Source organism: Drosophila serrata, unplaced genomic scaffold (assembly GCF_035046125.1).
Source record: "Drosophila serrata isolate PLE 108 unplaced genomic scaffold, ASM3504612v1 contig_184, whole genome shotgun sequence".
In the NCBI taxonomy this organism is placed as follows: domain Eukaryota; kingdom Metazoa; phylum Arthropoda; class Insecta; order Diptera; family Drosophilidae; genus Drosophila; species Drosophila serrata.
Window position 1 is genome coordinate 9,611,613 of NW_028257082.1, and position 14,034 is coordinate 9,625,646.

At 42.8% G+C, this 14,034-nt stretch overlaps 4 protein-coding genes across 5 annotated transcripts; 2 read left to right on the plus strand and 2 right to left on the minus strand.

Annotated features, from left to right (window-relative positions):
• Positions 1-1,354: 1,354 nt before the first annotated feature.
• On the minus strand, positions 1,355-14,017 carry Smurf (SMAD specific E3 ubiquitin protein ligase). 2 transcript variants are annotated; one of them, XM_086829056.1, is made up of 9 exons: positions 13,714-14,003; positions 13,441-13,651; positions 12,809-13,262; positions 12,708-12,746; positions 5,832-6,068; positions 3,583-5,758; positions 3,325-3,524; positions 3,101-3,264; positions 1,355-3,025 (listed from the first exon to the last, which is right to left on the minus strand). In XM_086829056.1, the coding sequence occupies exons 3-9, from the start codon at positions 12,861-12,863 to the stop codon at positions 2,741-2,743; spliced, it is 3,156 nt and encodes a 1,051-aa protein (XP_086685182.1). In that variant the 5' UTR covers positions 12,864-13,262; positions 13,441-13,651; positions 13,714-14,003; the 3' UTR covers positions 1,355-2,740. The 2 variants fall into 2 exon arrangements, with proteins under 2 accessions (XP_086685182.1, XP_020817343.2); XM_020961684.2 differs by having other exon boundaries at positions 13,441-14,017.
• On the plus strand, positions 6,392-7,307 carry LOC147644429 (uncharacterized). Its single transcript, XM_086829073.1, has one exon. The coding sequence runs from the start codon at positions 6,718-6,720 to the stop codon at positions 6,934-6,936; it is 219 nt and encodes a 72-aa protein (XP_086685199.1). The 5' UTR covers positions 6,392-6,717; the 3' UTR covers positions 6,937-7,307.
• Positions 7,103-7,307, plus strand: LOC110180426 (uncharacterized). The gene has a single exon (XM_020948100.2). It carries the CDS (start codon positions 7,103-7,105, stop codon positions 7,277-7,279), a length of 177 nt encoding a protein of 58 aa, XP_020803759.2. The 3' UTR covers positions 7,280-7,307.
• On the minus strand, positions 8,937-11,130 carry ND-51L1 (NADH dehydrogenase (ubiquinone) 51 kDa subunit-like 1). The gene has a single exon (XM_020961696.2). The coding sequence runs from the start codon at positions 11,016-11,018 to the stop codon at positions 8,973-8,975; it is 2,046 nt and encodes a 681-aa protein (XP_020817355.2). The 5' UTR covers positions 11,019-11,130; the 3' UTR covers positions 8,937-8,972.
• Positions 14,018-14,034: the final 17 nt, after the last annotated feature.

Consider the following 14,034-nt stretch of genomic DNA (forward strand, 5'->3'; position numbering starts at 1 on the left):
CACCCTCGCCCCCTCTCTGTCACACATAGAATGTCGGTAGCACAGTGTGTGGATAAGGTATAATATTAAAGCAGTATGGTGCTTAACATTTTGTGTTAGAACTAATTTGCACTGCTTCCACAAATCGGGATCGTCGTGTACACTGCTTTGTTCACAGTTCCAATAAGAATACTACAGACTCGAACCGGGACCAGGTAATAAGTTTCTTGTTAACCAAGTTTTGCACCATTAAACATACACTACCGGCCAAAATGATAGGAACTGAATATATTTAATTAATCATATATTAATTAAAAATATTTATATATATATTTATGTGATAAAAATAAAGTCACTCAGGATTTTCAGTAAGTCAAAATTACTTCAGTCAATTATTATCAATATTTTTACCATAGTTCTATTAATTTATATTTTATAGATAGTAGATAGTGATATAGAACAACACAAAAATAAGTTTATTACTTATTGAATTGTGTCGATCTTTACCCAAAAAAAAATTGGCTTGTTATTCATATTATTATTTTGTTTGAAAGGTTCGTCTTATTTAACTGGATCATTAAATTATACGTTTTTTTTTACTTGTAGAGTAAACATGAGCATTAAATTATAATTTTATTTTACTTGTAGAGTTAAAAAGTATAAAAAAAACTTAGAATTTAATTCTCGAAACACACAAGACAGGTAAATTTTCAGTTAACATTGTACACGTTTTTTCTGGAATCGAAAAAATGATTATAAATGGAAATAGACAAAAATGTTTATTTTTAAAACAGAGAATTGTAATTTATTATTGCAATGGTGCTTATATGATTTATTCGTTCGATTGTAATTAAATAAATATAAAAAATCTAGAAAATATGTTAAATAAGTAAAGAAACTAACTTCGGAATGCCGAAGTTTATATACCCATGCAGTTAGCAAATTATATTTGGTCATACTAAGATTAAAATATTTTCATTCTTTATTTCTTTCCATTTATCAGTATTTTATGAGTTTTTTTTCGACAAATTAAAGTTTAAAAAACTCACAACTCCGACAAAAATGAATTAATTTTAATTCGGAAAACGTTCATTTGTTTGTTTTTATAGTATTAATATGTCTAAATACTCAATTTAAAATTTACAAAAATTAAAATTTTCATCAATTTTTGAAAATTTTAACGTTGTAACCCCTTATTTGGAAAAATTAAAAAATATATATGATTTATAGGGTCGGAAGAATCTGACTAAAATTATAATACCTTTTAAGGGTGTACGAAATGTTAACCGATTCTCTTGAATTACCAAAAATTAAATTTTAAGTAGAAATGATTTCAATAATTATCTTATAATTAGCGTTACCCAATCAAAACACGTTTCTTGTAAGGCTCATTTATTTATTAATCCCTTTTGGTTAATTAAGCAGAGTCCTTGACAATATGTGCGCAGGATTACTGCCCCCGAATTCTTAGTCATTCGTTTCCTAGATCTCGCTAAAGCTAAAGAGTTAACGATCGATTTGTGTTGTATCTTTTGTTGTTGGGAGGAGGATTAAGTTCGCAATTCAAAATCAATAGATCTTTCACATATGCACTACATTTGGGGAGGGATTGGGGTTTAATTGGGGGCTCTTAGATATCTACCAATTCGTTTCGTTTTAATTAAAGTCAGATTAAAAATTTTCACTAATATCACTTTCTAGAAATTTGTCCAATTCGTATTCTTCGTTTAAAACTGATGTGTGTAAATATGCATTAAAGATGTATGTATGTACTGGTTTGTATATGAAATTTGATTTGTTTTGGCGATGTGCGGCGGTAAATGAAATAAAAAGTAAACATAAAAGCGTAATTTAAATAATTTGCATTTATTTAAAAGAGTTAAAAAATAACTAATTTAATAATTGAGTAGTTTTTCAAGTGTTCTTATGTTTTGCTCTCTCTTCTGTTCTCTTATTTTGTTTTTTTTTTTTTGCATTTCCTTTTCGTTTTGGGGTAGGCGTTTATCTTACGTACTAATAAAATATGCAAGTGAGGGTGTGCTTCGATCGATGTGTGTGTGTGTGTAAGATGTGTTTGTGTGTGTCTGGATTAAGGACAAATATAAACAATAATTAAAAACTTAGCAGTGAGTTCTCTCGTTTTTATAAAATGTACAAAATGTAATTAATAAACATCAAAAATGTATTAATTAAACTAAACAAAAAAGCACAAGAAAATTGCCGGTCCAATGCCTACAATTATTAAAAATTTCGTTATGCCTAATTATCAACTATATGATATATGTATATATATATATGTATAATCTTGTATAATTGTATTTGTATAATTGGTTTCGTAATATATATATATATATTTAAAACTACAATTTATAACACGTCACGCCACGACGTAAACAAACAAAGGCCAGGATATAGATCGATATATGTGTGGGGTGTGTGTGTATATATATTCATATGTATATGCACTTGGTAACTAACATACTAAGCTAAATAATTAAATTTTTTAACTGCAAAATGCGCAGCACACACAAGATTAAACGGGGCCTGCGGTTTGCAGTTTTATCAACAAACAAATAATAAAAATTAAAAACTTATCATCTTTTCGAATTTTGATTTCAAATCGCCTTGATACATATCGGGTTCTGCATTACGCGTACTTTATATATTATATATTTGTAAAGGTGTCTATGTATATGCATATGCGTGGATCGGGTGTGGGCCTCGGGTTTTGGGTCTCTCCATGCATCCTTTAACGTGGTCCCTACTCCACTGCAAAGCCGCAGGTTTCCTCAACGGCCTGCGTTAGTTTGTCGCAGAGCAGCTGATACGTCTCGTAGGGTGGCAAATCGATCCGATTAAAGCAGGTGTGCGCCTTGGGCAGGTTCTGTGTGGGCACATCCGCGGTTAAATGAATGGTAAACAGTCGTGGTCCCACTGCTCCCGTAGAGCCTTGTAAAGCCCGGAATCCCTGCAGCGGTACACGCGACGATCCCGTCACAAACTGCAGCAGGCGAGCTCGCATCTCGGAACTGTACGACTCGACCACCTTGGAGATTCAAGATTTATTGATTATTAAAATGCAAAAAAAGCTGGCATAGCAGAAAATGGAGCCGATACTTACCTGCCAGAACCACAACACCTGCGTGGTCTCATTCGTACAGTGCTTCAGTCTCGTATTGTTGCGCCAGTCGTTGACATCAATGCTAGAGATGCCGCCAATGACCAATTCCAGTTCGCGCTCATCAAACGGTCTCAGCAGCGGGCTGGGTATAAGCTCACAAAATCCTATGCAATATACAATTAATTTTACATTTCTTGAGACAAACTAAATTCCCAAAGGATTACCTTTCTGCAGAGCCAGAAACTGTTGTTCGATGCCGCGCATAAATCTATAGTTCACGTAGAGCTTTACGTACTCCCGCTTGTTCTCCTCAGTCACGGGTATAGAGGCACCTCCAGGCTTCAGTTCGTGCACCACCAGAGCTCCAAAGCTATTGTTCTCCACACTGAACGTGGACTCAATGATGCCGCTGATGTTGCTCTCCCTGAAATCAGAAAAACAATAAGAACCAATGCAAAATTTCACATAAATCCTAAACTCACAGCATCCAGGTGAGGCTACGATGCAGCTCGGGATCCACGCCCTCGATGTCGCCCAGCGTGATTGGTTTGTTCAGCAGCTGCTTGTAGAAGGGCGTGGTGAAGCCACCATCCAGACAATGTCCATGGAACACAGCGATGCCCAGTGTGCGTCCCACGAAATGGAAGTAGGACAAGTGATCAGGATTCACTCCCGAGTCTGGATTAATTTGCAGCGTATAGTGGTCATCGCGGCTGTACTGGAACAGGCCATACTGCGGATTGAGCATCTCGCGGGAGAGCAGGTGCAGCCACTCGCGAGCTACGCCGCCATAGTCCAGGCCCTCTTCGCCCTTAAACTTCACCATTAGCCGCTTGCGCATGTCCTTGCCCCGCATCTTCATAATCAGTCTATAGCTCTCCTCGAAAATCTCGTTGCGCGACACCTCCAGACGGCAGTGGCCGGATTGGGGCTGCATCGTTTGCAGCTCGGTGCGCAGAGCCCGAAGCTTGCCCACCAAATCGCGACGGTACTTGGGCAATAGGTCGGCGCTCTCAAGCAATCCCTGCGGCAGATCCGGCACAATGCGATGTGGGGTGTTAGTTGTAGTTGTAGTTGTCGTCGTTGCAGTCGCTGTGGCGTTCGCTGGAACGGCTGCTGTCGCTGCTGATTGCATGGCAGTTGCAGGTGCGGCAGCTGGCGGAGCGGGCGCTGCTGCATTGCTACCCGCTCCACGTCGAATCATGCTCAGAATGCTGCCACTGAGGCGAGGATCTGTAAACTGGGTCGTTCGATTGTTGTGGTCCACAAAGTACACTCTTCCCGAGGCCGTCTTCCGCTGCTCCCAGCCACTGGGCAACGGTCCAATTGTTTCCAGCGTTAGGTGTTGGGTGTCAAAGTCACGAGGTATCCGTGGATCGTGCCATGTGGACACTCCCGTCGGTATGTGGAAGAAGTACACCTGTCCCTGTTGCGTTGTCCGCATTTCATAGCCCGGCGGCAGGTCCAGAAACGGACGTGCTGCCTGATTGGCGGCAGCAATGGCCGCGGATGCATAACGCTGGCTCGACGATCCTCCTCCGCCAGAGGTGCCACCATTGCGAGTTCCTCGCGAGGAGCGACGCCTCGTGGAGGACTCCTCTCCCTGCTGCCGTGAACTCCGACGCTGCGAGCGCTGACCGGGTGTGGCGGCTGTATAGGATCGGCTTCCACCGCTCACCGATGTGCTGTTCGCATTCGGACTGTGCACATTCCCATTGGCCGAGGGCGTGACAGGAGCTGGCGGCGATGCATTAGGTGTTGATGGACTCTGGCTATGCCTAGGAGGAGTTGTAGTCGCCGTTGCAGTCGTTGTCGGCGTCGTGCCCGTTGAGGTATCCTCCTGCGTCCATCCATTGCTGGCACTCTGGGGCTGCGCCGCCTGTCCACTTCCGGTTCCACTGTTATTTCCACTCTGAGCATTCCCGTTCACATAGTTCTGCTGTCCCGTCGGCGATGTGGGCGTGGCCTCTGGCTGAGCATGGCCATTTGTTTGGTGCTTTGGCGTTTTCACATGATTGTCGTTGCTGTGCAGGCGACTCGGCGTCGATGTCGTCGTCGTGCTACTGGTGGGCGTGGCCGGTTCGTTTGTGGGACGTTGCTCTAGAGTACGACCTCCTCCCGACGACGATGAGGAGGACTTCTTGCCAGGCGTTGTAGTGGCTGACACGGGCGTCGTGGGGCTGGTGTTCTCCTTGCCCACACTGGACAGTATCTCCGTGGAGTGACGCCGTTCATCATTAGCCGTCACCGCCAAGTCCCGATTGCGATTGCCACCATTAAGCAGATTCGTGCAGGTGGTGGAACGCGTGGGACCTGCCGGCGCCTGTCGATCACCGTTGTTGCCATTGTGTGTGTTGTGGCGTTGCTGCGGCGATGTGGCGCCTACGGGATGCCTGGGTCTGTCCCATTGCGTGGACTTGGTGGCATGATTAACATAGTAGATACGACCATTGTCAGTGCGCCGCTCTTCCCAGCCCTCAGGCAAGCTGTCCTCCGACGAGTCATCCTCTGAGGGTCCACGAACATCACCACTGGGTCCTACAATGGCCAACGGATTGCCACTGCCAGGGCCATCCTTGGAGAGCAGCGAGATAATGATCTGACCGCGAACTAGCTCATCGTCATCCGGTGACAGTTTGCCCAGATCCAAGCGTTGAACTATTTGGATTAAGAAAGTACATGTGATTAGAGAGTTTGCTCCTGTTATAGAGAAAAATAGAGATCAACTTACATCCTGCTCCCTTGAGGCTTTGTATGTTGAAAGCGGGTATCCTCACACATCCCAGGAATCCACTGCCCTTGTGTATCTTGCGCTGGTTCCACACGGTTATCGTGATGGCATCGCCGATGCCCAGAAACAAATCGTAGTGAGCGTTCCATTTGGGATCCAGCGAGGATTTGCTTATCTCCGTTGTATACACCTGGCCAGTGCCATCCACTTGAACCTTGGCAAATGGATCGGGCAGACCTATTCGGACAATAAATAAAATACAAATTAGTTAAGTGAATTAAAGTTTATTATAGAACCAGAAGTGAAACAATCTTGGGAAAGCCAAAGTTAATATACCCTTGCAGTTTTTATTCAGAAAGCAGTCCAATGCTTTTATAAGGCTTATAAAAACTGCATACTCATTTTTAAATTTAAAAAATTTTTAATTTTTATCCATTTTTCAAAATTTTAGCGATGTAACCCCTTATCATTTTTTCAAAAAATCGAACAAAAATTATAAAAAAGTGTTTTCCTTAAAATATAGCTAGATCGATTCGGCTGTTGATGCTGATCAAGAATATTTATGATTTATAGGGTCGCAAATGAATCCTTCACATCGTTACAAGCTTCTGATCCTTTAGGGGTATAAAAAAGTGATCAATATTATCTTATATTTTCTTTTGAATGAATAGTTAACGAGATATTGTTCTGTGTAAATATTCAACCTATTGTCAGTTATAATAATGGTAATGATTATTATACTGCATTTGGTTGTGGCAAATGAGTCAATTTTACACTATAAATGAATGTTTAGTGTTAAAGTGAATCAAAAACCATTATTGCACACGAAAAATAAGGCTATTTAAGTTTATTGGGTTGACTTTAACTTTTTTAGTTTGTATCAATCATGGAGCGCATCAAGTTCCTCGTCATTCTCCTGCTGCTGATGTTGTTGCACTTGTACAGGACCTTGGCTGGATATATCCATCAGCATCCTGGCTTTGCCCAACGTCTGCAAATAAAACCAGGCTGCTTGCAGGTGCCACAAAAATACACCGAAGCTCCAACAACAGAGTCTATAATCTTCTCTTCCTTGGAGGTGGTCAACAATGCAGAGGCAGATTAATACGAATCCCAGAGCAGAAGTTCCCCCGATTGTGTGAGTTCCCGTTTCAGTTTTAGTGGCTTATCGCTTACGGGGGACAGTACCCACCAGCTGAGATGAGATGAGCTGAGACCTATATAAGCACAGCCCCTCCCAGTCAGTGATCATCACAAGCAAATAATCAGTAATGGCTTCAACATCAACTTGGATTCACCTGCTGGGACTTCTGGCCATTATTCTGTTCGTAAACCTGGCCGCAGGAGAACCACTTCCCTTTGACGAGAGACGCCACATGGGCTGGAATCCAGGACCAAGACCAATGCCGCAGATTCCTACCACACCACCTTTTAATCCCTATGGTTAATAAATAAATAAATTATATTTTTCCCAAATCCAAATGAATATCAATTTACACATAGTTTATTTAAAGAATTTTATAAGAATATTACCAATCATTCGGCATATTCAAATCTGTCCCCAAATAGACATTCTAAATTTAGTCTTAGCTTCTCAGAATCAAATTCAAAGTTCTCCTTTAAAGTGGGACAACTTTTCTATGCTTTTTAACCTAAGGGCAGGGAATGTCAATTAAATCTGAACAATGCTTCAATAAAAATGTTTACATCTGAGCCAAACCAAACGGTGAATGCGGTCAAGTGTCATTAGTCAGAAGATAGAGATATGGAAACAAAAATGTGCAGAGTTCTCTGGAGGAGCCGGAAGGGAGCCGGGGAATCTATCTGCCAATCTCCGCTATCAGAATAGAAATATATACATTCATACAAAGTAGGAACCCCCGCTGCCGCTGCTACATTCGCTTATCGTCTTAGGCGAACCCACCGATAATGCCTCGAATCTTGACAAATTAAGCGCATGGCATTCCGTCTGAATTAAACAATTAAGAACTATCGAGCCGGGCTGGTTAAGGGGGCACATGGATGATTTACACAGACCACCAGACCCGACCAAACCCAACCAGTCAGTTGCTCGCGGTTCGACAGCTTCTGACTCATGGCCCGGTTACCACCGGCTGAATATCGCAACTAGGTTTTTTCGCACTCCCATATTTGTATCTATATCTATATCTATATCTATTCGTGAATCGTTATCTCAAGGCTGTGGTGGCCGCTCGTTGTCACGGCTAGGGCCACGAGTAAGGCACAGGCGGCACTGGCCCTGTCATCAGCTGGCAAGGAGGACCTACCCGATCCGACCTGTTTGTCTTGGCCAGGTAACTTGAGTAGGCCATATTGCAGCGTCTGTGTCGCCAGGCAGCTGTTGATTGATTTTATGCAACAGAGAACACACAGAGTGAGGGCAAAGGCAAAAAGGAGTAAGAGGTAGGTAGCAGGAACCACTCAAGGCACACTCTCTATAAGGAAGTCAAAGGTTTATACAAGTTGCAAACAAAGAAAGAATCTACTAGCTGAAAGAATTCTCGCACAACTCTTGGCGTTTCTAAGAACATAAGTTCTGAAGTTTATAAGAATTCTAAATGCTTAGCTGATACAAAATGAAGCGGAAGTGGAAATATGTGCCAATGTCGGCAACAAATTGTAATAGAAATCGAAATCGTTAAAACTTAAAGAAACTGAACAAGCACGAGTTGTGGCATTGAATTGGGCATAGTAAACCCTACATGCTATTTTTGATCTATTTCATATATTATCTCTCAGAATAAGGCTACTGAATTGCATAAGCCCAAAGCCACAATTTCACACCACGCTTTTCACGGCTCAACTGACTGAAAAGTGAGAGAGAAATAATGAAAGAAAGCCCTCTTTTGGACCCGACGCCGCCACCGGCTTTTGGACCAGCTTTGCAGCATGGCGGCATGGCCAGCCAGTATGTTCAACCCCTTTGGCTTAACGCTACGTGGCACAATTTCGTGGCCCAGTCGGCGGCAAGGCGAGGAAGTTAACGACTGGCTGCACTTTCACTCGGACGGAAGCCGGCAGTCAGCGGAGCATGAAGTCAGCCGCATGCCACCGCTGGCTGGAGGAAGAGCACAGAGTAGAGAGTAGACATGGTGTGTCACTGCACTCTTGGCACACGCTTTATTCTGAACAAGAATCTACCTCGGCTTCAGCTTTATCCAAACAAGAATCTTCCTCGGCTTCCGCTTTATCCAAACAAGAATCTTCTTCGGCTTTAGCCTTATCGCAAGCCTCTCGCTCCTTGATCCTCTCCTCGATCAGCGGACGAAAGTGACGAATGAGTCCTTGTGGAGGCCAAGCGGCGCCATCACCCAAAGCACAGATGGTATGGCCCTCGATCTGCTTGGTCAGTTCCCACAGCATATCGATCTCCGCTATCTGGGCCTGGCCCGTCACGAATCTCTGCATGATCATGTTGACCCAGTGGAGGCCCTCGCGGCATGGAGTGCACTGTCCGCAGCTCTCGTGCTTGTAGAAGGCCGAAAGGCGAGCAATGGCCTTAATGATGTCCGTGTCCTTGTTCATCACTATCAGGGCCCCAGTGCCCAAGGACGATTTCACTGCCATCAAGCCATCATAGTCATGGATTGAGGTCTCAGCAACTTCCTTTGGAATACAGGGAGTCGAGGAACCGCCCGGAATGATGGCCATCAGGTTGTCCCAGCCGCCTATCACCCCGCCAGCATGGCGTTCAATCAACTCCTTGGTGGGCATCGACATTTCCTCCTCAAAGGTGCAGGGATTGTTCACGTGACCAGAGATATTGAATAGCTTGGTGCCCGAGTTCCGGGTGCGTCCAAAGCTGGCAAACCAGTTGCCACCACGGCGGCAGATGGTTGGCGCAACGGCTACCGTTTCCACATTAGTCACCGTTGAGGGGCAGCCAAACACACCGATATTTGCGGGAAAGGGTGGCTTGTTTCGCGGCTTACCAGCCTTACCCTCCAGCGATTCAATGAGTGATGTTTCCTCGCCACAGATATAGGCTCCAGCTCCGCGTTGCACGTACAAATCGAAATCATAACCGGAACCGCAAGCGTTCTTGCCCAGATAACCCGCCTTGTAGGCCTCTATGATGGCATACTGCAGGTTGCTGGCCTCATTGTAAAATTCTCCACGGATATAAACGAATCCTGTATTGGCTCCCATGGCCCGGCCAGCGATAAGACATCCCTCGATTAACTTGTGCGGATCGTGGCGCAGGATTTCACGATCCTTACAGGTGCCCGGCTCTCCTTCGTCCGCGTTGATCAACAGGAACTTTGGCCGGCCATCTGGAGGTTGCTGCATGAAAGACCACTTCAAGCCACTGGGGAATCCTGCGCCACCGCGTCCCCGTAGCCCCGAAGTCATGATTTCATGCACAATCCACTTGTCACCCTTGTCCAGGATCTCCTTGGTCTTGTACCAATCGCCTCGCTTCATGGCCCCCTTCAGACGCCAGTCGTGGCGTCCATATAAATTGGTAAAGATACGATCAGCATCTGCAAGTGGACCAAATGTGGTCTTGGTCTGGGCTGGCGGTGTTCCAGGCGGCGGCGGTGGCGGCGGGGCACCTTCTTTTAATGGTGGATTAGCTCCCCTTGGAGGCGGAGTGGGAGGCTCTGCTGGCTCCTTGTCTTTCTTTGCTCCTTCATTGGATTTCATCTTTGTATTAGTATTTTTATATTCAACTTTTTCTACAAGATTAGACCTATATTCCTTGGCCCTGTCTCTGAGTCCCTTTAATAATTTCTCCTGTAGTTCCCGAAACTCGGCTTGTTCCAGTAACTTGTCCGCATTTTCACTAACCGGAAATTTCGTTGTGGGTGGTCCCAGTTTTAGTGGAAATTTCAGAGAACCATCGGCATTGTTGGCTTCAAAATAATCCTCTCGATTAATGCATCTTTGCTCGGAAGATAGCAGATAATCGTTAGAATCATCAATGGATTTTCCCCGGCTCATGCTGTGATATGTGGAGCATACCGCGTAGAGATGCTTCGTAATCTGTACGTATTGAAATCCCTCCTGTGCCAGTACATATTTTACCATACCTGAGTTTTTAGCAGACTTGCGTTCATCTTTAAGCTTTTTCAATTCCGATAAGCATCGTTGTCCACCCCGAATCGGTAACAATACTGTCTTGTATACGGTTAAAGGTCGGCGACGCAGCAATAAAGAAATCATGTTGTCGTCTATATCCGGATATTCTAAATTCTCATTTGGGTTACCTGATTTTGATGATAGAAAGTGCCTATGTCTACTATGTTAGTGATGAATTTTCAAACAATACATGTGATTGGAGGAAAATCCAAACATTACTCATATTGGTAGTAATAAAATAAATGTGTGTGTCCCCTTACCAATCTATTTATAACATCGCAATATAACCAAAAATCCAGACCACGCGAAGAATGGACTTTCCCATTGCCATGACGGCGCCTGGTAAATAACTCAAATCTAATCACTAAAAAAAAGAGTCGATAAAATGTAAAGAAAAAACTAAATGAAACATGGGAAAAGGCTGGCCAAGAGCAAGTAAAAACTGTGCGATATCTATGGAATATAGCTTTACTGCTGGGATTCACAGAGGTATACTATGCCACCAGGTGCTACAACTTCTCATTTTGGGTCTTAAAGCATATGGTTTCAGTTAGTCATATCCTTTCTCTTGTCAATTAAAACCCAAGGCTCATTATAAACCATAATTTTCAACGGAATATCTATGGGAAGCACGCTAATGTCAGACCCAAAGAGACATTTGCATTAATATGCCATTTCCATATCGAAAGTGACGGCCAGCGGATCCCCCAAAAACGGATTCTTGAATATATCATCAGCGCGCATATCAAATCATATATAGTTTGTAGTTTTTAGGGCAGCATATTGGGCAATGCCTGGCGCGTGATTTAAGTGCAGCCAAGTGTAAAAAATGGACAAGAAAATAATAAATAAAAAAATAAAATACAGGGAAAAGAAAGAAAAATTATGCCGTGTGTGAGTTGTGGCTGTTACTGTTTCTGTTTGTATTTCCACTGCCTGACTGAGCGAGCGAGTGAGTGAGCCGCAATGAAAGCAAATTAGTAATAATCACTTTTGTTATATCTAAACAAAATATGGAAAAAGAGCTTAGATATGGAGGCACATACATTCACACATTCACACACGCACACACGCACACTCGCATACACACACACACATTAACACCCCTTTTCCGCAATTTGTATAAAAATGAAAGTAGACAAAAGGAAGTGCTAATTTTAGCGATACCCCCTCATATGCATAGATAAATGCAAAGAAGAAGACGAACGCCGCAAGCAACAAATGCCGCAGAAAATAAAACAAAAACTTTAATTTACCGCAAAAAGTGTGTTTTGATTGGATGGCTAAACAGGTGCGTAATTAATGGTTTTTTGAAAACAAACAAAACAGAAACAAAAACTTTGCTGTATCTGGAGCAGGCGAAATTCTTGGGAAAATCCCCCAAAAGCTTTTATGATGTTATAATAAAATGAAAAAGTGAAACAAATCAAGTAATTAGGACTCTAATAACAGACCTAATCTAGGACCACAATCCATGTGTAAATTAACACATGTAATTTATATATTTCTAATTAAGGTTAAAGCTTTACTTATTGTTAGTATGTCCCACAACAATTCAAGTTAAATCCACATTTAAATAAAGAGTTAGCTTAGGCACTTCTGAGGTTGTATCTTTAGGTTTACCAACATAGATCTTTATGGAAAGTAAGGGATCAAGAACTAACGATCTTTAGTGATTTTAAAAAGTTTACAAAAATGGTACACTAATTTATTAAATATACTTTCAATACAGAAACCAACTAAAAGAATGTAAATGAAATGCTTTATACTCACGAAATAAATCCTTGCGAGCTAAATTTCTAGCACACAATACTGCAAAAAGACCAATAAATCATTAATCTATATTCAAGATAAACTAAAAATGTGCTACTTACTCGTTATTCGAACTTTGTGTGTACCATTGCGACGTGGATAATCCAATTTATTCATAATTTCCGACTTTTAATTGATATTGTTTGGTTTGTAAAGAAAAATAAATGTGGATTTATTTTGTATTTTGTTTATTTATTTATACGACAATTACGCGACGCGCTCATGTTTGTTGTTGGTTCGGCGGGCAACAGAGGAGAAGCAGCGCAGAAGGAGGAGTAGGAAGCGGAGGCGGAGGTAAAGGAGGAGGAGGAGCAGGTGAAGGCGGCAAGAAATAGTAATTTCATTGCCGAAGGTAGCAACTGCAAGTGTTGTTGTTCTGGCCGCTGCTGCTGCTGTTGTCGCTGTTTCGGTAGCCTTGATAGTTGCAATTGCTGTTGGTGCCGCCACTGCTACTTGTCATTGCTCACGCATATATAGATATATAAATAATAACAGCGATTTGCTGGTTATTACACGCTGCAAAATGGCAAGATAACAAATAGAAATCGGGTATTAATAATAAATTCGCTGCCAAGATAATGTACGTATGTATGTATATGCGAGCGTACAGAACCCAGCCCGAAAGGTATACTGAGATCTCCGATTCCCACAAATTCGCAGGTAGGCAAAATATATTCACAAAAAAAAAACTCACCCGAAAAACTGTTTTGTTACAGTTGTTGTTGCTGCTGCTGCACCTCACACGCACATGTCTCGCTCACTCTCTCGTACACACATACATACGCCCCTCACGCATGCTGCTGCTGGGTAGAGAGGGAGAGGTAACGGAGGAGGAGATGCGACGTCTCGTCTCGTCTCCCTCCCTCGTCGGTATTATTTCACAAATTGCATTAAATGAAATACCACTAGGCGTTTAATTAACTTTAATTTAGTCGCTGCTCCAGTATGGGTGCCTCACTATATTTACTTGCACACTCGCATTCCCCTCGCTCACAACGCGCCCGTCACTGTGTGTGTGTGCGCTACGAAATTTGCAATAATAACTTAACCGAAGGAGGCTGAATATTGTGGCTGTATTCACACGAATTTTACCGCACGCACTACGCCCGCCCCACGCTTTCACGACCGCGGAACTAATTAATTGTTGTATTAATGCACGAAAATATGTTGTCGCGGCCGCGAGTGCTATTGTTTTTATGGTTTCCTTTAATATTTTTAACGCGTTGTTTTATTTCTCGTACTTTAATGTTATCGATTGAGATGGGATGGCCTCGATGCGTGAGCTACT

What these genes read in the sequence shown, in the direction of transcription:
- Smurf (XM_020961684.2), bottom strand. Translation starts at nt 12,863, where the DNA reads ATGAATAAATTGGATTATCCACGTCGCAATGGTACACACAAAGTTCGA. An exon ending in ACACAAAGTTCGAATAACGA is followed by an intron (nt 12,747 to 12,808) that starts GTAAGTAGCACA and finishes GTCTTTTTGCAG; the next exon opens with TATTGTGTGCTAGAAATTTA. An exon ending in GTTTCTGGCTCTGCAGAAAG is followed by an intron (nt 3,265 to 3,324) that starts GTAATCCTTTGG and finishes TATATTGCATAG; the next exon opens with GATTTTGTGAGCTTATACCC.
- ND-51L1 (XM_020961696.2), bottom strand. Translation starts at nt 11,018, where the DNA reads ATGATTTCTTTATTGCTGCGTCGCCGACCTTTAACCGTATACAAGACA.
- LOC147644429 (XM_086829073.1), top strand. Translation starts at nt 6,718, where the DNA reads ATGGAGCGCATCAAGTTCCTCGTCATTCTCCTGCTGCTGATGTTGTTG.
- LOC110180426 (XM_020948100.2), top strand. Translation starts at nt 7,103, where the DNA reads ATGGCTTCAACATCAACTTGGATTCACCTGCTGGGACTTCTGGCCATT.